The sequence below is a fragment of the Arachis hypogaea genome, chromosome 15, assembly GCF_003086295.3.
Source record: "Arachis hypogaea cultivar Tifrunner chromosome 15, arahy.Tifrunner.gnm2.J5K5, whole genome shotgun sequence".
Lineage (NCBI taxonomy): Eukaryota > Viridiplantae > Streptophyta > Magnoliopsida > Fabales > Fabaceae > Arachis > Arachis hypogaea.
The window spans coordinates 10,744,191-10,763,676 of NC_092050.1; the positions used below are offsets into that span (position 1 = coordinate 10,744,191).

The 19,486-nt window shown below is 41.2% G+C and overlaps 4 protein-coding genes and 1 long non-coding RNA gene across 5 annotated transcripts; 3 read left to right on the top strand and 2 right to left on the bottom strand.

The window, feature by feature from the left end:
• Positions 1–361: 361 nt before the first annotated feature.
• On the top strand, positions 362–1,383 carry LOC140179587 (uncharacterized). The gene is made up of 2 exons (XR_011873143.1): positions 362–506; positions 895–1,383. It is a non-coding gene; the product is annotated as an uncharacterized lncRNA (long non-coding RNA).
• Positions 1,384–4,176: 2,793 nt separating this feature from the next.
• On the top strand, positions 4,177–5,691 carry LOC140179103 (uncharacterized). Its single transcript, XM_072217719.1, has 2 exons — positions 4,177–4,519; positions 4,811–5,691. Exons 1-2 carry the CDS (start codon positions 4,177–4,179, stop codon positions 5,689–5,691), a joined length of 1,224 nt encoding a protein of 407 aa, XP_072073820.1.
• A 1,275-nt stretch (positions 5,692–6,966) lies between these two features.
• On the top strand, positions 6,967–8,649 carry LOC140179104 (uncharacterized). The gene is made up of 3 exons (XM_072217721.1): positions 6,967–7,206; positions 7,410–8,038; positions 8,337–8,649. The coding sequence occupies exons 1-3, from the start codon at positions 6,967–6,969 to the stop codon at positions 8,647–8,649; spliced, it is 1,182 nt and encodes a 393-aa protein (XP_072073822.1).
• Positions 8,650–10,045: 1,396 nt separating this feature from the next.
• Positions 10,046–16,074, bottom strand: LOC140179105 (uncharacterized). Its single transcript, XM_072217722.1, has 4 exons — positions 15,652–16,074; positions 14,244–15,090; positions 11,058–11,234; positions 10,046–10,332 (listed from the first exon to the last, which is right to left on the bottom strand). Exons 1-4 carry the CDS (start codon positions 16,072–16,074, stop codon positions 10,046–10,048), a joined length of 1,734 nt encoding a protein of 577 aa, XP_072073823.1.
• A 6-nt stretch (positions 16,075–16,080) lies between these two features.
• LOC140179106 (uncharacterized) lies at positions 16,081–17,226 on the bottom strand. Its single transcript, XM_072217723.1, has one exon. It carries the CDS (start codon positions 17,224–17,226, stop codon positions 16,081–16,083), a length of 1,146 nt encoding a protein of 381 aa, XP_072073824.1.
• Between the last annotated feature and the right edge of the window lie 2,260 nt (positions 17,227–19,486).

The window sequence follows — 19,486 nt, forward strand, 5'->3', positions numbered from 1 at the left end:
TGTAGAATTGGATGCTCTCTTGAAAGAGAAACTGGGTAATTTGCAAAAATTGGTCAAGGTTCCTTTTCTGTTTGATTTATTAACGTAATAATGTTAGAAATGCATTTGAAGATTATGGCATATCATTGGTGGTATTATGCTTGACATTTTTCTTGTGTTATTGCAGGGTTGATGTTGCTGTGGCAATTGGTTTCGCTTTATTGTTCACGATGCTGGTGGTCTTATCGGTGATGACCCTCTATTTGAGGTGTTTTCGGCTTTTTTTGGTTGTCATAGGCTTATGTATATTTCTTCCTGTACGCCTAAGGCTGTCACGACAAACACTGGCAAGGAAGAGGGAAAGAAGACTGCCATTGTCCATATGAACTCATTCTGGTGATATCTCACATTGGGTACAGCGGCAGGCAAGGGCTTATATTTCTTGGCTGTTAGTTAATTTGTTCCTTGATATGGACATTCTTGCTGCTGCCCACGGAACATCTTCCTGCCTCTTTGAGATGGAAATGGTATTCTTGAGCTCAACACATATGCAAAAACTAAGTGAATTTTCTCTTACTTTGTTTCTTGATTAGCTTTTAGATTTGAAACATCTGAGCATCAAGCTAAAATGTTCTGCAGTTAGCCTTTTCATACATTATCTGCAGCTTTAATAGTGTAGAGGTGTATAATTTGCAAATGTAAATAGTTAAAGGAAATGAACAAATATAAATAAAACATTCAAAACTCTGGAAATTGCAGCCTAGTTGTCCAAAAAAATTATGGTATGTCCAGTCACTACCTGATGCACTGACTTCTTTATAACTTCTTATCATTAATCTTTCTGGTATTCTCCAACTCAATAGATCTTCTGGTTGAGATACTAATTTCAGCATGCTTCCTCCAAAATCTGTTCAGGTAACCTAAGAATGCTCTGTTTAATTGGATGATGACGATTGAGTATTTGAAGTGGGGTTTATATGCAAGTACGTAGGTGTCCCTTTTTGTTTTTGGTTTTTAGGCAATAAACAAAGAAATCCTATTCACTTCATAACGAGCAAGGTTAGAATGGAGATTGCATGCTGTATACAAAGCAAAATCCAAGGCCAATGTAATCTTCCTTTGTGAGTTGCTTAGTGCTGTCATGGTCCCTTCTCGTGCTACCTTTAGGACATTGCTCAAGGCACCGAATATCATGAGCAAGAGAATAGAGAAAAAATAATTAGCATATGGCCCTCCATCAGGTATTTCTTATGTTATTTGGGGCTTCTTTTGGATTTTAGATGATATGATCCATGCCTAACAATTATTCTAGCATCCTTGTGATTCTTTTCTATCTGCTACATAATCTCCTGGTGTCTTTTTCCTTGCAGACACTCTTACGAAAATGCCAAAAATATCTTCTCATGAATATATTTGTTTAGTCATCTTTTAAATAAAAAAAACGCTTTTATAACATACTAAAATTAAACTCTATAATTTATTATCTAATTGCTAAAAAGAAATAGTTTTACATGAAGATAATTATAAAATTTTTGTTGGAGGATCATTTTTTTTAACCATAACTATGAATACTAGATAAGGAGGTACCCTTTGGAGGAGAAGCTAAGGAGAACTATCTCATCACTGTCTTCTGTTTGTAATACTTTAACAGGAATCTAATCCAATGAACGTTCATTGGTAGCTTCGTATGATGGCATTTGACCAACTTCAATAGATATGTCTCGTACTTATATTAACATGACACGTGTATATAAAAAATCAGTTATTCGTATATAATATATATTGAAATATAAAAAATATATATTAAAAATAAATTAAATAATATATGTATTTAATATTATAGCTGAATTTTTGTGTATAAGTAACATTTTTATACATATATAACCTCACGCATGATATATATTGCATTATTGAAACTTGAAACACATGAAAAATGTTTATTAATATTCCGCACATTTCTTATTTTTATTACGGATAAGCCAGTTCAAGCTGATTTCTACATGCCGTTATGTTAATGGCGTGTGTTGAATTGAATTCTTTGCTATTGGGTACGTTTGGAGAAGAAACGTGATTTTGAGATATGTGTTGAACATTGATTTTTTTTCAAAAATATTATTTATATACTAAAATTAGCCACCATATATTTATATATAAATATATTTTTTGTTTAATATATTTTTGTATATTTTGTATTCTAACATATATTTTATATTAATAGCTGATTTTGATAGTTGATTTTAGTATATATATGGTTTTATTTTTTTTTATGGCAATTCATTTTTTATTGTTTGCTTATGTGTGACCAAATGAAAGATTACTCAGTTACAAGGCTAAAAGGCGAAATTATTGGACACAATCCCACTTACGTTATAGTTTAAACAAAATCAACTCAATAAGTATCGTTAGTTTTGAGCGGTTAAATGGTCTATCAACTCAATAAGTATCATTAGTTTTGGGCGGTTAAATTGACCATTTTGTAGCACTTAAGAAACTTGTGTCTTAAGCATTATGTTTGCCTATATTCATTGCATTCTTGTATGTTGTATTTGTAAGTCAACAACAAATATAATTTTATTCAAGGAATGAATGAATGCATTGGTGGGGAATATGAATTTGATGAGACGTGCATAGCCGAAAGCAAAAGTGGATGAGCCCAAAATGTGTAGCAGTTCCCACCCCGTACTCACCTCTTTACAAAACAAATCTTTTGCTTGACCAAAAATTCTGAAAAAATATAATACAGGTTTTAATTTTCATGCCTCTCTTTTTCTTTAGACTTTATTTACTTATTCTATCTTTTCTTCGTTCTCTCATTTTGTCTTTTCTTTTATATAAAAAAAACCACAAATAAATAAACTTTAACTTTAAAGTGTTTTTAGGTTTCTAGTAATTTTAGCTGCTAAAATTATTTTTTGAGTAATTACCCAAATCAGTTTCAAGGATTTTAAAAATATATATTTTAGTTTCTAACAAAAATTAATACACAAACATATTTTTAAAATTTTACTTCGACAGATAAATCAGTTTTCAGTTCATTTTTCAATAGAGTAATTACTTAGATCAGTCCCTAAAAATTTTAAAAACAGACATTTAGTCCCAAAAAAAATTAATACACATATCAATCCCCAACTTTTTTTTTTCATTAGACATAACAGTCTTCCGTTAAAAAAAAGAAAAATAAAATTATTACTATTATTATTATTATTATTATTATTTAAACAATAATACTTTACCATATTGTTCTGCCCCAGCCCACAAGCAAATCGGGTTCGGGTATCCTCCGCGAACCGACCGGACGGGTTCTCCAACCCACCAACTCACCTCATTCCCCTACCTCGTAAGAGCATCTGGACAGCTGGAAAGGAAGCTTCCAGGAAAGAGGGTCTGCACGTGTGGGACCCACTCTAGTACAGACTATATAAGGGAAGGGCCCTATCCCTCCCCCTCCCCCCAGGTATGTCACATACTTTACCCTAATTGCCGCCTCTGGGAGCGTTGGAGTCCTTGCAGGTGGCACTCCCCTCCTCGTCAGCTTGGAAGAGTCTCATCCACCTTCCTTCCGGAGCTCATCCAGGCCAGGCATCCAGCAACCCACCAATTCTCGAACTCCATTTTACTAGACCCGTTCTAGACCCGAGCAACCGAACATTGGCGCCGTCTGTGGGGACCTTGATCGAATATGGCAGCGTTCCCGCACTCGAACGAGCTCCGCGAGGAAGGAGGATCCCGCATGAGAAGCAGGGTGAACTCTACGGGAGCCTTCTGCGAGCTATCGAGGCCTGTGACGCAAAGAGAGAATCAACACTCCCGATCTCCCAAAAGGTGTCCTTTCGGGGGGACGGGGGCGACAACTCAAAGATCATCCAGGAACTCAGGCACGGGGTACAAAACCTTGAACGCGAACTGGCGGCGCGAGATCGATACTGACCCTCTCGCAGCAGGGACACTCGTCCAAGCCTGTCCAGCACTCATTCTCCATCCAGAAGGTCGGGAGGTTGCAAACGAAATCCAGAGAGAGAAGACGGGCGAGCCAGGACCAATGCCTGTACTCGCTCCCGTACGCCCGAAAAGACCAAGGGCCACGGGAAAACCCAGGGAAATAGAGGAAGGAAAAAATGGGACCGCATCATCATAGGGGTAACCCCTTTCCACCCCTCCATCCTCAAGGTCCGCCTACCCAATCACTTGGACAAACCGATGGACATGAAGTACGACAGGACCAAGGACCCTCAAGAACACTTGGCGGCTTTTGAAGCCAGGATGAATCTTGAAAGGGTCGGCGATGCAGTAAGGTGTCGTACGTTCCCGGTGACGCTGGCAGGCCCGGCGATCCGGTGGTTCAACGCGCTTCCGCAACAGTCCATTACGGCCTTCGTGGACATATCGTGCAGCTTCTTAGCCCGGTTCACCACACACATTGCCAAAGCAAAGTATCTAATCAACCTGCTAGGGATTACCCAGAGAATCGGAGAACCGACCAAAAAGTTTCTAGACAAGTTCAATGATGAGTGCCTGGACCATAGACGGCCTAACGGACTCGGTGGCCAGTTTTTGTTTGACGAACGGCCTACTAAATGAGGATTTCAGGAAGCACCTCACCCCTAGACCCGTCTGGACGATGCAAGAAATTCAAAATGTAGCCAAAGAATATATCAATGATGAGGAGGTTAGTCAGGTAGTGGCGGCCAATAAACAGTAGCCGGCTAACCCCCATCCTCGCCAACACGTCTACTCGGAAAGACAAAGGGAGACCCTAGGGAAGGGGCATTGACAAAGCGACCCAAACCGTTTCTTCGAGTGGTAAAGTTCACGAATTATATCCCCCTCACAGCCCCTATAACGGAGGTGTACCAACAGATAGCGGACAAAGGGATCCTATCAAAACCCCGGCAGCTGAAGGATAGGACAGGGGAGAACAAGAGCTTGTACTGCGACTATCACAAAGGCTTTGGCCACAAGACGCAAGTCTGCTTCGACCTGAATGATGCCTTAGAACAAGCCATTCGTAAGGGGAAGTTAGCTGAATTCTTCCAGTTCATAAGGGAGCCGAAAAGAACGTGGACAACAGAAAACATGGACAACACCCCTATGATAGTTGTCAACGTAGTGGTAGGCCGAGTCTCGCCCCCCAAGTCAAAGTCGGCAACAAGGAAGGACGTCAGAATCCTGGCTACGTCGTTAGGGAACCCGAAGACTCAATCTAGGGGCCCTCCTAGGATATCCTTCGGCCCAGAGGACCAATGGTTGCGCGACCTCTCGGAGAACCCACCCATGGTGATCACGGCAAGGATCGGCACGGGCTTGGTCAAACGAATCCTCGTTGACAGGGGAGCTGACTCCAACATCATATTCAAAAACGTATTTGATGCCCTGGGACTCAGGGAAGCTGATCTCAAGGTCCACCAACACCGGGTCATAGGCCTCGGGGACAACTACATAAGGCTCGACGGAGTAATTGCCCTCCCAGTCTGTGTAGGGTCGACCGAAGGAAAGAAGTCAGTAATGGCGGAGTTCATCGTCTTAAGAGACTCAACAGCCTACACCAAGTTTCTGGTTAAGAAATTCGTCACAGACGATAAGGTCGTCGGATCCATAAGAGGAGATGTGGAAATGACCGTCGCATGCGACAACACCAGCCTTTTCCTGAGAAAGAAGTTGAAGGAGGCAGCCGGTGTATTTCTAGCCGACTTAAAAATCTCCCCCACAGCCTAAAGGATCCCCTCGTGAAGACTCTTAGAGCGAACGGTGATCTCTTTGCTTGGACCCTAGCCGATATGCCAGAAGTAGACCCTGATTTCATGTCTCACCGGCTGGCCATAAAGCCAGACGCTAAGCCCGTAGCGCAGCAGAGGAGGAAAATGTCGCAGGAAAGAGCTAACGAAATGGCCAAGCAGACGGCTAGCCTGTTAGATGCCGGGTTCATAAGAGAGCTCGAGTACTCGACATGGTTGTCCAACATAGTTCTCATCAAGGAAGCCAATGAAAAGTGGAGAATGTGTGTCGACTACTCGGACCTAAAAAAAGCTTGCCCCAAAGACTCTTTTCCCCTTCCAAACATTGATGCCATGGTCGAAACAGCAGCGGGATACCGTTTCTTGAGTTTCATAGACGCTTACTTCGGGTACAATCAAATAACCATGCACCAACCTGACGAGGAAAAGACGGCGTTTATAACACCAACTGGTAGTTACTGTTACAAAGTGATGCCATTTGGACTAAAAAACGCCAGGATAACCTATCAAAGGATGATGAACAAAGTTTTTAGCAGCCTCATCGGCAAATCGGTTGAGGTATATGTTGACGACATCCTCGTGAAGACCAGTGAGCCGAACGATCTGGTAGGAGACCTTGAGACCGTCTTCAAGTCTCTTCGTAAACACAACATGAGACTCAACCCCCTCAAGTGCGCTTTTTCCATGGAAGCCGGAAAGTTCCTCGGCTTCATGATAACGCAGAGGGGAGTAGAGGCCAACCCGGATAAGTGCGAAGCTGTCTTGCGAATGACAAGTCCAAGTTGCATTAAGGATGTGCAAAGATTGGCGGGGAGGCTCACCGCTCTATTTCGTTTCCTCGGTGCGTCGGCAGGAAAGGACCTCCTTTTCTTCAATCTGATGAAGAAGGGAATAGCCTTCGAATGGATCCCAGCCTGTGAAAAAGCATTCAACCACTTCAAAAGCATACTGTCAGCGCCCCTATCCTCGGCAAGTCGAAGGATGGGGAATTGTTGTCTTTATATCTGGCAGTTACGGATCAAGGCTTGGCGGCCACCCTCGTTCGAGAGGAAGACAAGGTCCAACAACCAGTATGCTTCGTCAACAAAGCACTCCAAGGAGCAGAGCTGAGGTATACCAAGCTAGAAAAGATGGCCTATGCTCTGCTGACCTCATCCAGAAGATTGAAACAATACTTCTAGCACACCTAATCACTGTTAGAACCGACCAAGCTATCAGGAAAGTTCTACAAAAACCCAATTTAGTGGGCCACATGATGGCGTGGGCAATTGAGCTCTCCCAGAACGATTTGCACTACGAACCCAAGCACGCAATCAAGGTCCAGGCAATGGTGGACTTCCTGGTAGAGGTAGTCGGGGACCCATCCGAGGATACTAGCATATGGTGGAAGCTTCATGTGGACGGAGCTTCCAACCAAGCGTTCGGAGGGGCAGGAATAATACTCAGAATCTCGGCCGGAGTGACTTCCGAGCAATCGGTCAAGTTCGATTTTTCAGTATCTAACAACTAGGCAGAATATGAAGCCTTAATAGGGGCCTTCTCTTGGCTAAAGAGGTCGGGGCATCACGGGTCGAAGTCAACAGCGACTCCCAGATCGTTACCTCCCAAGTTAACGGAACCTATCAGGCCAAAGCTTTCGAAGAAGGTGAAAAAGTTGTGTGAAGATTTCGAAGAGGTCACGATTCAACATGTACCCAGGGAAAGGAAAGAAATGGCCGACCTCCTGTCAAATCTAACAAGCACAAAGCCAGAGATAGGAAACCGATCCTTGATCCAGGGGCTGATAAAGGAATCATCGGTAACCCTCTATGTGACATAAGCGATGAACCCCCCTCGTGGATCGATCCAATCCTCAGCTTTTTAGAAAATGGCGAGCTTCCTGAAGGTGAGCAAGGCGCCAGGACGGTGAGGCGGAAAGCGACCAAGTATGTAGCAAAACAGGGTCAACTATACAAATGGGAGCTTAACCAGCCACTGTTAAATTGCCTACGTCCTGACCAGACGGACTACGTCCTGAGCGAAGTCCACGAAGGATGCTGTGGCCACCATATTGAGAAAAAGGCATTAGCCAGGAAGCTCATTAGGGCAGGGTACTATTGGCCCTCCCTGATGTCGGATGCTCAAGAATTTGTGAGAAAGTGCAAGAAATGCCAGGAGAATGCTAACTTCCACAATTCTCCAGCAATGGAGTTAAGTTCAATGCTGGCATCGCGACCTTTCGCTCAATGGAGAATCGATCTCTTAGGGCCGTTCCCAGTAGGTCCCGAGCAGGTCAAGTACCTAATCGGGCCAATCGATTACTACACCAAGTGGATCGAGGCAGAACTGTTGGCTAGTATATCTTCAAACAACTGTCGGAAGTTCATGTAGAGACAAGTGGTCTCCAGGTTTGGAATCCTGGAAGTCGTCATCTCGGACAATGGGACGCAGTTCGCAGACAAGAAGTTTGGAGAGTTCATATCGGAATTGGATGTCAAGCAGAAATTCTCTTCAGTGGAACACCCACAGAGTAATGGCCAAGTGGAAGCTGCGAATAAGGTCATCATCAATGGCCTGAAGAAACGACTAGACCAGAAAAAGGGGTCTCTGGACAGACGAGCTCGCCTCGATTCTATGGTCGTACAGGACGGTGCCTCAATCTTCCACCGGGGAAACCCCATTCCGGCTTACTTACGGGGTCGACGCGGTCATTCCGGTTGAGATCGAGGAACCAAGCCCGAGGCTGCTCTTCGGAGGCGTTGAAGAAGGGTTGGAGAAAGATTTGATCGATGAAACGAGGCAGATGGCCCATTTGATAGAAACGACACTAAAGCAAAGGGTAGCTTTAAGGTACAATGCCAAAGTGCTGAAAAGGAGCTTCGAACTAGGCGATTTGGTGTTACGGAGAAACGACATCGGATTACTGACCCCAGGAAAAGGCAAGTTGACAGCAAATTGAGAGGGCTCATACAAAGTAAGAGAAGTACTCGAAAAGGAAGCTTACAAGTTGGAACGGTTAAGTGGGAGCGAGGTACCCAGAACATGGAACGCGGTGAACTTAAAAAGATTCTACCCTTGAAAGGCGACCCAACGAATTAACGGGTTTCTCCTCTTTTGTTCATTACTGCTCATTATTCTGTCATATGGTTTTTGTTATCTTGTTTGCTACCTTGTTATCTCACTTGCTACCCCGTTTTGTTTCATTATAAATACCATGAACATTGCATTATGCCATTTTGCTTATTTTAAAGGTTATACCTTTATTTTTCATTACACGGCTAACCAGGACTGATCACCCCAGAAGCCCTAGTTGGTACAAAAATACCACAAGCAAAATCTACGGCCTACCGGCCAAACGATAAGGCTAAAAGGTAGCAAGCTTCAAATATTTTCCAAAGGTAACTAATAGGCCTACGATATAATATAAAAAGCCTACCCGCGAGACGATAAGGAGAATAGAAAGCGAATATTTTCCAAAGGTAACTAGTCGGCCTAAAACAAATATAAGGTGAGTCATAAGTGCTACCAAACGAGGGCAATACATCGGCCCAATAAGTTAAAGTATTATAAAACAAGGGCAACACATCGGCCTGACAAGTTAAAGTGTTGTAAAACAAGGGCAGCGCCTTGGCCCAAAAGAAACAAAAAGTTTGACAACAAAGTTATAGAACTATATGCAAAGTAACAGATAACTACTGAGGAGCTCCCGCCTTCTTGGGGATGTCCACGATTTTGCCATCCTGGACCATCTTGAAGGCCCCAACTAAGGAGGTATCAAGATCGGGTGCCAAGACGGCAATCTGAGCTTTGATCCCCTCCTCGGTTTCCATGACAACCTTCTTGGCATCCCTCACGATGTCCTTGTTCTTCCTCTTCAAGAAGGAAACCTCCTGCTGGGCGACCTGAGCCGACCTCTCGACTTCGCCATGTTTTTCCTCCAGCTCTTTAACTTTGGCTTCCGCGGAGATAGCCTGACCCCGAGTAGTATTCAAATCCTTAGAAAGGGAAAGTTCGCGCTCCACTAGCCTGTTGATTTCAGTAGCATCCTCCTCCGCTTTCTTCTCCTTTTCGGCAAGCTGGGTCTTGGGAGACCCTTCCCGGGCCTTCAAGTCAGAAATATCCTTCTGGGCGGCACGAAGCTTTCCCTTCAGAGCCTGATGCTGGGCCAAAATGAATTCTGTCTTCTGGGCAATGGCAGCAGCTCGGAGGAGGCTGTGATAAACCCACTTTGCCTTAGCAGCAAGGTCCTCCTCCCGAAAGAATTCTTTGGTTCTTGGGAGGAGTTGAGAATCAATGAAGCTCCCAGCGTGAAAACTCCTTTCCATCACAGTCAGGCTCTCCCCAGCAGGTCCCTTTCATTTCTTAGGATTGAGCACGATAGTCAGGTCGGGATCAACCTCGGGGCTAGCCTCCTGCTCCAGGATCGGCGCCTCCACAGCCGCACTTTCTGGAGGTTGTTCGGCCTGGGCGTCCCCGTAAAGCTGGGAATCGCCCTGACCCCCTGCAGCAGCTTGGTCTCTCCCTTTGCCAACGGCGTCGGAACCCGGGGAGTCCGAATGGGTAGCCGAGGAGTCATCGTCATCACTTTCGAGGAAGTGGGCCATAAGATCGGCCATGGTGGTCTTTCCGTCAGCCATGGAAACTGCAAAGAAAGCACAAGTGAAGTCAGACAACAAGTCAGTGATAAGAAACATAGAAGGAAACGAAAAGGAAAGATTTGAGAAAATAAGGTGATAACCTACCGACATGGGCCCTACCGACTTTCCGTCCCCCATTACTAGATGAGGATTCAAATTTTTAGAACCAAAAATTGCCAATAGTATGTCGGCGATCCGGCAGTTCTCCTCACTCATCCCCTCGTAAGTTTCCTTTATCTAGTAGTACGAGCCCGCCCCAAAACTCCAGTAAGTCGGGATCCTTCTTTCTCCCTCCAGGGTAAGCCAGAATGGGTGATGACCTGGGGCAAGCCTTACTTTAAAGAAGGTTCTCTTGAAGTGATGAAAAAAATCTTCAAAGAGACCAAATATCCTACGGCCTTGAACGGCCCGGAAGGACATATACCCCTTCTTCGTCTTTCCCTCGCGAGAAGGGTTCGTTAGAAGAAAGAGATAGAGAAATACGTTCACAGAGGTCGGGATCTCCAGGTATTCACACACCAGTTCGAAACATCGAATGACGGCCTAGCTGTTAGGATGAAGCTGTGACGGGGCGACGTCGCAGCGGTTGACGTCGCAGCGGTTGACGTCGCATCGGTTGAGTAGCGACGTGACAAAAAAGGGGAGAAAGGAAGCCAGAGACCCAGCGTGGTGAACATAGGCTTGTAAACCCACAACCATTCGAAGCCATATTTTTATGACACCCACTCACGATCGTCGGGGACATAGACCTGGTAGTGTGCTTCCTCGGGACCACCTCCACACAAGGAACCTGCGTCCCGAAGAGCCTGGAGCTCCTCTCTGGTTACCTGAGACAGTGTGTCATTTACATCCAAGGTCACCCAGGCGTAAAAATCAATAACATTCGGTGCTGGTGGTCGCGCCATACCTACAGTGGGGCACCACTCAAGTTAACCCGGGAGAGCACGAAGTCGGAAAATAAACAAAATGGATCTACGACTAAGTATATCACTAATCCATGATACTTGCGCTAGTATCTAAAGTTTGAATTCACTAAAGTAAGAAATAGACACCTGAATGGTACCCCCTAGCAACTACTTAACGCGGACTATGCATATTCGAGTAAATACGAACCAAAGTGAAAAAGAAAAGTGGCATGCATTGATCCACATAATAACTATAACCACAGAGTAGTGCAGTAAAAGTAGCAAAAGAAGCTTACCAGGAAGATATGCAGAGGATGTAAAAAAATGAAAGCAAGGGCCGTGCAAGGTTCTCTCCAAACAAGAACAGTTCAGAGGGCAAAGTAATAAATGGAAACAAATGAAAAGGTGAATGAAAATGTGGAAGCAAATGAAAAAGAAGAAAGCAAGGTTTTGAGAAAATCAGAATAGTAACCGTTAAAAGAAGGAGCATGAAAAGACATGGGCACAGTAGTCTTTTCTCCTGAATTTTCAAATCAGTCATCATGAGCATTAAATGCTCAGCGTGAAGGTCAAAGCGACACGCCAAGCTACGTGTGGGGGCAAAACACGCGCACAAAGTCGCGTCCTCCACCAACGGACTCCCGATCTGCAGGAGAAGAGGCGAGTAGCACTAACGCGCCAATCACCTATTTTAGTGATTAACGCGTTGGGGGCAATGTTCCGCCCCAGCCCACAAACAATCGGGTTCGGGTATCCTCTGCGAACCGACCCGACGGGTTCTCCAACCTGCCAACTCACCTCATTCCCCTACCTCGTCAAAGCATCTGGACAGCTGGAAAGGAAGCTTTCAGGAAAGAGGGTCTGCACATGTGGGACCCACTCTAGTACAGTCTATATAAGGGGAGGGCTCTCCCCCTCCCCCAGGTACATCACCTATTTTACCCTAATTGCCGCCTCTGGTACGGACGCTAACTTGAGCGTTGGATTCCTTATAGGTGGCACTCCCCCCTCATCAGCCCAGAAGAGTCTCATCCACCTTCCCTCCAGAGCTGCTCCAGGCCAGGCATCCAGCAATCCACCAATTCTCGAACTCCATTTTACTAGACCCGTTTCTGATCCGAGTAACCGAACACATATTTTTTGTAATTTTTTGACAAAAATAATGATAAATTTATTTATTAGATTCTTATATACATATGTATTTATGTATTTATAATATAAAAAATATATATAGTCACTCAATAATAATAATAATAATAATAATAATAATAATAATAATAATAATAATAATAATAATAATAATAATAATAATAATAATAATAATAATGTTCCATAAAATTATAAAGATTATTTTACAAGAAATTCAAAGTTGAAACCATTTGATATTTTTGTATTTAATATAATTAAAAGATATCCTATTTTAAATACATGTTTGTAATAAAAGAAAATATTTTTTAATTTGGATTTTAAAATATCATTATTCACCTTACTTATTTCTAACAAAAAAAAGTGTATTAATATAGTAGTGTCATCGTCTACATGCACAAAGTTAAGTTAATAATAATAAAAGTTGACATACAGTAAAAGTAAAATGGACGGGGACTATTATATCTGATAGAAAAACGTTGAAAATTGATCTGTGTATTAATTTTTTTAGAGACTAAAATGTCCGCTTTTAAAATTCTTGGAGACTGATTTGGATAAACTCTGCTAGAAAATAAACTGGAGACTAATTTATCTACCCGAATAAAATTTTAAAAATTGATCTATATATTAATTTTTTTTAGAGATTAAACTGTTCGCTTTTAAAATCGTTGGAACTGATTTGGATAATTACTTTTTTATTATGATTATAAATTAGTTTTAATTTTTTTTCTATAATTAAATTTATTGGTATCATAATCTTTCATAATTAATTTTGGTACTTTAGTTTTTGAAATAAATAAAATTGTTCATTAAGAAAGCTTAACTAATGTAAGTGAACCAATTTTTAGTTTTAAACAAAAAAGTTTTAACATTTTATCAAAATTATGGGTATCTTTTATGTAAGACAATTTTATTGGAATCTAGTAAACCGAGTGAACAAGCTTGTGTGCTAAGCATAAGTTAAATGGAATTTTCGAGTAAGCTAGCACAATTGACTCTTAGCTAATTGATCCACGTGCGTGTTAATTAGTACTCAAATTAGATTAATTAGTTTTTTTTTCCAAAGATAAATATTATTTTATTAATATAAAATAAAAGTGTTTCCATAAGGAAGTACAAAAGAATTGGGTATTTCCATTTATCATCAGCTGTGACTGAAAGACTAAGAACTTAAAGAAGAGTAAAGTAAGAGTAAAGAAAAAGTAGCATCTATCAGGTATGGTTCACGAGTTCACGCACTAAATTGCTAGCTTCTTTCACTATCTCTGGTGCTGGGCTTATTACCTTCTCAAAAACACACCGATTCCTCGCTTTCCAAGTGCTCCAACACAACGCCGCTATGAGGAGGGTCTTTTGTCTACCGTCGAATTGAGCCACTGCCCAGGATAAGATTCGTTGCCACCAATTGAAAAAAGTTTCTTCTTCTCTCATCCATAGGTCAGGGGTTATTAAGTTTAGGCTCCATATTATTGAAGACAGGGGGCATTGGAACAAAGTATGAGAAATTGATTCAGCCTTCAACATGCATCTTGGACAAGTGGCAGGAGTGGATGCGAACCGGCTGTGAACTTGTTGCAACACCGGAAGCTTTTCACGAAGACTTTTCCATAGAAAAATCTTAATTTTATGTGGTAATTTCAACTCCCAAATGCTATTCCAGACTCTGTTGTGTATGTTCTGGGACCTCAATGAAGTAGGAGAATGAAAGAATCCATAAGCAATTTTGTATCCTGACCTAACTTCATATATACCAGATTTTGTCCAGCACCAATTAACTTCATCCTCCTCCTCTGTTGGTTTGATTGAAAAAATTTTATTGCATATATCAACTGAAAAAATCGACTCAATCAGATTTTTATTCCAACTTCTATCAGGATTTAGTAACGCACTAACGTAATACACTTGTATATTTGGCGGGATTGTGAGTGCATTTTGAGGGACATTAAGGGGCACTGGTGGTGGGAGCCAGGGGTCATGGAAGATGCGAACATTAGTGCCAGAGCCTATTTTCCATAACAAGCCTTTCTTGATCACCTTGCGCCCTTTAAGAACACTTCTCCAACCCCACGACGGTACGCTTCCTATCTCTGCATGTAGGAAATCTGTATATCTGAAATATTTAGCTTTGAGCATTCTTGATATAGTAGAATTAGGGTATTTCATTAGACGCCAACATTGCTTGCCCAATAAAGCCAAATTTTGCGCCCTTAGATCCTTGATCCCCAGCCCTCCATCTTTCTTTGGTCTCATCATTGTGTCCCATTTAATCCAAATCATTCTTCGTTCTGCGCCTTTTTGACCCCACCAAAATTGCGAGAGCATGCTATGAATCTCAGTCAACAGCGTGTCCGGGAGCTTGAAACAAGAGAGTGTATAAATAGGAATCGCCTCCCCCACCGCTCTCAATAGCGTGTGCCTACCACCTGATGACAATATACTTCTTTTCCAACCCATAATCCTCTTCTGAACTTTATCCTTGATAGCTCCAAAGGTTGCTTTCTTTGATTTTTGAACTATAGAGGGTAGTCCCAGGTATTTGTCTTGTGCTCCGATATGTTCAATATTTAGTGTCTGAGCAACTGCTAGTCTTGTGTTCTGAGGAGTGTTGTGACTGAAAAAGATAGCCGACTTATTCAAATTGACTTTTTGCCCACTAAAACCCTCATAGGTCTCTAGCAATTCTAGAATGCTTTGGCTTGTATTAGGTGCGCTCTTGCAAAAAAGGATTGAATCATCAGCAAACAAAAGGTGATTAATTGTTTGGCATCTCCGATTAACTTGAACTCTTTGAATTAATCTGTTTTGCTCTGCCTTGTGTAGCAAGAAGGAAAGTCCTTCTGCACAAAAAAGAAAGAGATATGGAGATAGGGAGTCACCCTGTCGGATGCCCCTATTTGGCCTAAAATAGCCAAATGGTTGACCTTCCACAACAACAGAGTAAGAAACAGTCATTACCAATTCCTTAGTCCAGTTAATCCATTTAGCATCAAACCCCAACTTATCCATAATATACCATAAAAAATACCATTCAACCCTATCATAAGCCTTGCTCATGTCTAGTTTAATAGCCATCTCATGCTCTGCCCCACTTCTCTTATTTTTCAAATAGTGCATACATTCGTGGGCAATTAGAATATTATCTGAAATGAGTCTTTCTTTGAGAAACGCACTCTGATTTGGACTTATAATTTTATTCATAATACCTTGTAATCGGTGCACCATAACTTTAGAAATAATTTTATACATAACTGAAGACAAACTGATCGGTCGTACCTGAGTCATGTCATTGGCATCTGGCACCTTTGGAATCAAACAAATTTGAGTATGATTGAAGCTTTTTAAAATTCTGCTACTGTGAAAGAAACTTCTCACTGCCTTAAAAACGTCACCTCCAACTATATCCCAGAAAAAGTGAAAAAACTTAGCTGTAAACCCGTCATCACCAGGAGCACTCTGAGCATGAACACTAAATGTAGCTCTTTTGACCTCGTCCATAGTTACTGGCCTTTGGAGCCTACGGTTCATGGAAGCTGTAACCTTAGACTCCAAATCCTCTAAGTATGGATTCGGATCAGCCGAACAAGAAGAAGTAAAAATATCGCAAAAGTAGTCCTCAGCTACCTTTGCAATATCCTCCGGTTTTGATGCAATCTCATTGTCCCTCCCCACTAATCTCCAAATTCTGTTCCTTCGCATCCTTGATTAAAATTTCTGGTGAAAGAATCTAGTGTTCTGATCTCCTTCTTTTAGCCACTTGATTCTAGATTTTTCTCGCCAATAGCTCTCTTCTTTCAAATATGCCAGCTCCAACTTCTCTTCCAAACTGGTAACCTCCTCTCCCCCATTGATTCCAGCCACCCGCAACTCCTCTAGTTTAGCTTGAAGGTCCTCAATTTCTTTCCGGGAGTTTGCTTTGTGAGTTTTCTGCCATTGAACTAGTCTATGTCTACAAACTTTCAACTTTTGGGCCAAGGAGAACATAGTCGAGCCTACAACTTCCATTCTCCACACTTCACTGACAATTCTCTTGACATCCTCTTCTCCACACCAACGTTCCTGGTATTTAAACCGCTTTTTACTATGCCAGGATTGAGGTTCGGTTTCCATCAAAATTGGAGCATGATCCGAGCATGACTCTGTGAGCCTGTGCACCACTGCATTCGGAAACTTCAACTTCCATTCCATCCCAACTAAATAGCGGTCAAGCCTCTCCTTCACCAAATCCTCTCCTTGTCTTCGATTTGTCCACGTGAAAGGGTGCCCCACCATTCCAATATCCACCAATTCGTTACTGTCAATAAAATTAGTGAATGTTGCAATGGTGGTTGCTGATTTTTGGCCTCCACCCTCCTTTTCCGCTTGACTTGTTATAGCATTAAAATCGCCTGCTATTACCACTTTTCCTTCCATGTGTTGGCTCATTGTTATAAGCTCCTCAAACTGTAAGGATCGAATTTGTTCTGAACAACTCAAATGGACACCAATGAACGCCCATACCTCACTGCTTCCGACTTCCTTAATTTCGGCTGCCACAAAAAATTCTCCACTGCTAATAATTTGAACACTGATGTTGTCCTTCCAAGCTAGCACAAGTCCTCCTGCCACTCCTGCCGGGTTAACAATATGCCAGTTTTCGTAGCCGCATACCCGAAGTTTTGCTTCCACATGTCGAGATTGGTTCTTTGTTTCACTTATAAACACAATCTCGGGGGAGTGGGATTTACAGATCCCTTTTAAGGTGTGAATTGTCAGGGTCTCCCCAAACCCCGACAATTCCAAACTATAGTTTTCATGGCGCCTTGGGTTCCAATTGTAGGCTGGCACCCTCCACCATCTGTTCAACTGCATTTTCATCCTCTGTTCTTGCTTTCTTTGTAGTTACTTCAGCTATACCACTCATCAACCTTTTTTTGGGTCACTTTTAGTATCTGACTCTGCAGCACCTTGTCTTGCTAACCTTTTCCACTTCCTACCTTTTTTTGTGGTGAGACACTCCCCAATAGCGAATTGCATAAGCTGCCATTCATCCTCCTTGGTATTGGACTGACCAGTTATGATAACCTCCATGCATTCTGTTCTAGAATTGGCTGATTGAGGTGACTCAGGTGCTGCCCTGTTACCAGTGTCTTGTGGTTTCAAACTTTGTTTCCCTTCTTGCATTGACATCCCTGCAAATTCTTCCAATAAGCAGTTTAAGACCGGTTTTTTCTTACGTTGAGTGGCCTTATTCTGGTTTTGGGTTGAGTTGTTGAATGTTCTTTCTCCTTCAGAGTAGATTCGCGTTCCCACTTGGCTAGCTTTAACCCATTCGCCAATGTCATCCTCTTTTACCATCTCACTCTCTGTGTTCTTCAGCAGATCATGGCAGTTTTTCACCTCGTGCCCCAATTTTGCGCAATAGGTACAGAACTTTCCAAGTCTCTCATAGCGTAGTGCCACTTCTACCTCCTTTTTATTAGGTCCTGCCACTATTAACCGATCTCTCACTTGCCTGGTAGCATCGATATTGATTTTGGCTTTCACAATCCTAGTTTCTCTGCCTCGCATCTGAAATTTACCTACCTCCAACACTGTGCCCATATTCTCTCCCAATTTACGTCCAACTTCGAGGATTTTAAACGATTCTGGCAAACCCCAAAATTGAACCCAAACTGGAAAATTGGAAATAATCTCTTCATCACAGATCTGATCTTCCTTCCATCTCTTGACATGGAGCACATAATCTTTGAATAGCCATGGAGAACCACGTTCAACACGTAAGACATCCACTTCTTTATTAAAAAAGAATTGGAAGGAATTATCCCCTTTGTCACTCACGCTAAATCCTTCCGGGTTTCCCCATATAGCCTTTAAAGCATTCTCCATTGTTCCAATTGAGAAGGTTTTGGAAGCAAAGAGTCTGCCATAGAGACTATTGGACCAAGCGTTAATACCTTTTGATATGTCTGCCTCTTCCAGTAGAATCACATTCCTACCTCCTTTCAGGTTGTCTTCCTCGATCCGATATTCATCCCTCGTTGTCTCAGCCATGCAGATTACGTAGACTTGTATTGAGATTTAATTGATCTTGACAATGTAGCCTTGACGGCACTAGGAACTCCGTTAAGAAACCCTAACAGAGCACTATATTGTGTTTTTAAATTAGATTAATTAGTTGAACGTATTCAATATATTTAAAATATTGGTTTGGTTTTCAACGTTTTGAATAAATTTTATTTTAGTGCTTAATATTTGAGATGAATTTTATTTTTAATTTTTAATATTTTAATCATTTTATTTTTATCCTAAAATATTTAAAATGACATCAATATTATTTCACTCTTAAATTTTTCATTAACAATTAATAAAATTAATATATTATTAATAATACTTTTGTTAAAACTATATTCATTTAATCCTTTCTTTCTCTTTTACCCTCTCAATAAGTCAAAATTATATTCTCTTACTCTGTTATTTAAAATTATTATACAATATCATTGCAAGTCAAGAATACAAGTTATGAGGAATATTCTTGCTCTTGTTTCAATGGTTAATGTCATGAGCTTCAAAGATGCAGACCAAAAAGACTGTAAGATTCAAAAAGAAAAAAAAAAAATATTTTGGTCGAGGAAGCAAATAATTGTCTTACTTCTCACTTTATTTCTTCTTACACTAATGCATTATCAATGAGTATTTTCAACTCAATCATAATGAGATTGAGAGCTCCCACCTTATTGATTATAATTATCCACAAAATGGATACAGTTTGAATTAATATTATTTTTTAGGTATAGCTAAAAATATATTAGAGAAAAAAAATATATCGTTACTAGAATTTATTATTTTTAGTTATTAGTCTAATTTATTTATCTAACAATTTAATAATATATTTTTAGCCTGCACTTTTAAACATTGTTAACTAATTACTGCCAAAAGTAATAAATTCTATTGACTTTCTAATATTTTTCTATTAGAGATATAATTATTCATATAATTTTTTATCAATTTAAGTTTTTGAAAAAAATATCATATAACATCAAAATTTTTATGATTGAAAAATCTAAAATTTTATATTTATTATCCCAAAAGAAAAAAAAAAAACATAAGGCAAACAAAAAAAAAAAAGAAA

Coding starts and splice junctions, on each gene's coding strand:
- LOC140179103 (XM_072217719.1), top strand. CDS start 4,177: ATGGACATGAAGTACGACAGGACCAAGGACCCTCAAGAACACTTGGCG. Junction 4,520..4,810: donor TAGACGGCCTAACGGACTCG/GTGGCCAGTTTT, acceptor TCCCCCTCACAG/CCCCTATAACGGAGGTGTAC.
- LOC140179104 (XM_072217721.1), top strand. CDS start 6,967: ATGGCGTGGGCAATTGAGCTCTCCCAGAACGATTTGCACTACGAACCC. Junction 7,207..7,409: donor CGGTCAAGTTCGATTTTTCA/GTATCTAACAAC, acceptor ACATGTACCCAG/GGAAAGGAAAGAAATGGCCG. Junction 8,039..8,336: donor AAGTGGATCGAGGCAGAACT/GTTGGCTAGTAT, acceptor ATGGTCGTACAG/GACGGTGCCTCAATCTTCCA.
- LOC140179105 (XM_072217722.1), bottom strand. CDS start 16,074: ATGCGAAGGAACAGAATTTGGAGATTAGTGGGGAGGGACAATGAGATT. Junction 11,235..14,243: donor GTTACTAAATCCTGATAGAA/GTTGGAATAAAA, acceptor GCCCCACTGTAG/GTATGGCGCGACCACCAGCA. Junction 10,333..11,057: donor GGTCTATGTCCCCGACGATC/GTGAGTGGGTGT, acceptor CTTTCTTTGCAG/TTTCCATGGCTGACGGAAAG.
- LOC140179106 (XM_072217723.1), bottom strand. CDS start 17,226: ATGCAGTTGAACAGATGGTGGAGGGTGCCAGCCTACAATTGGAACCCA.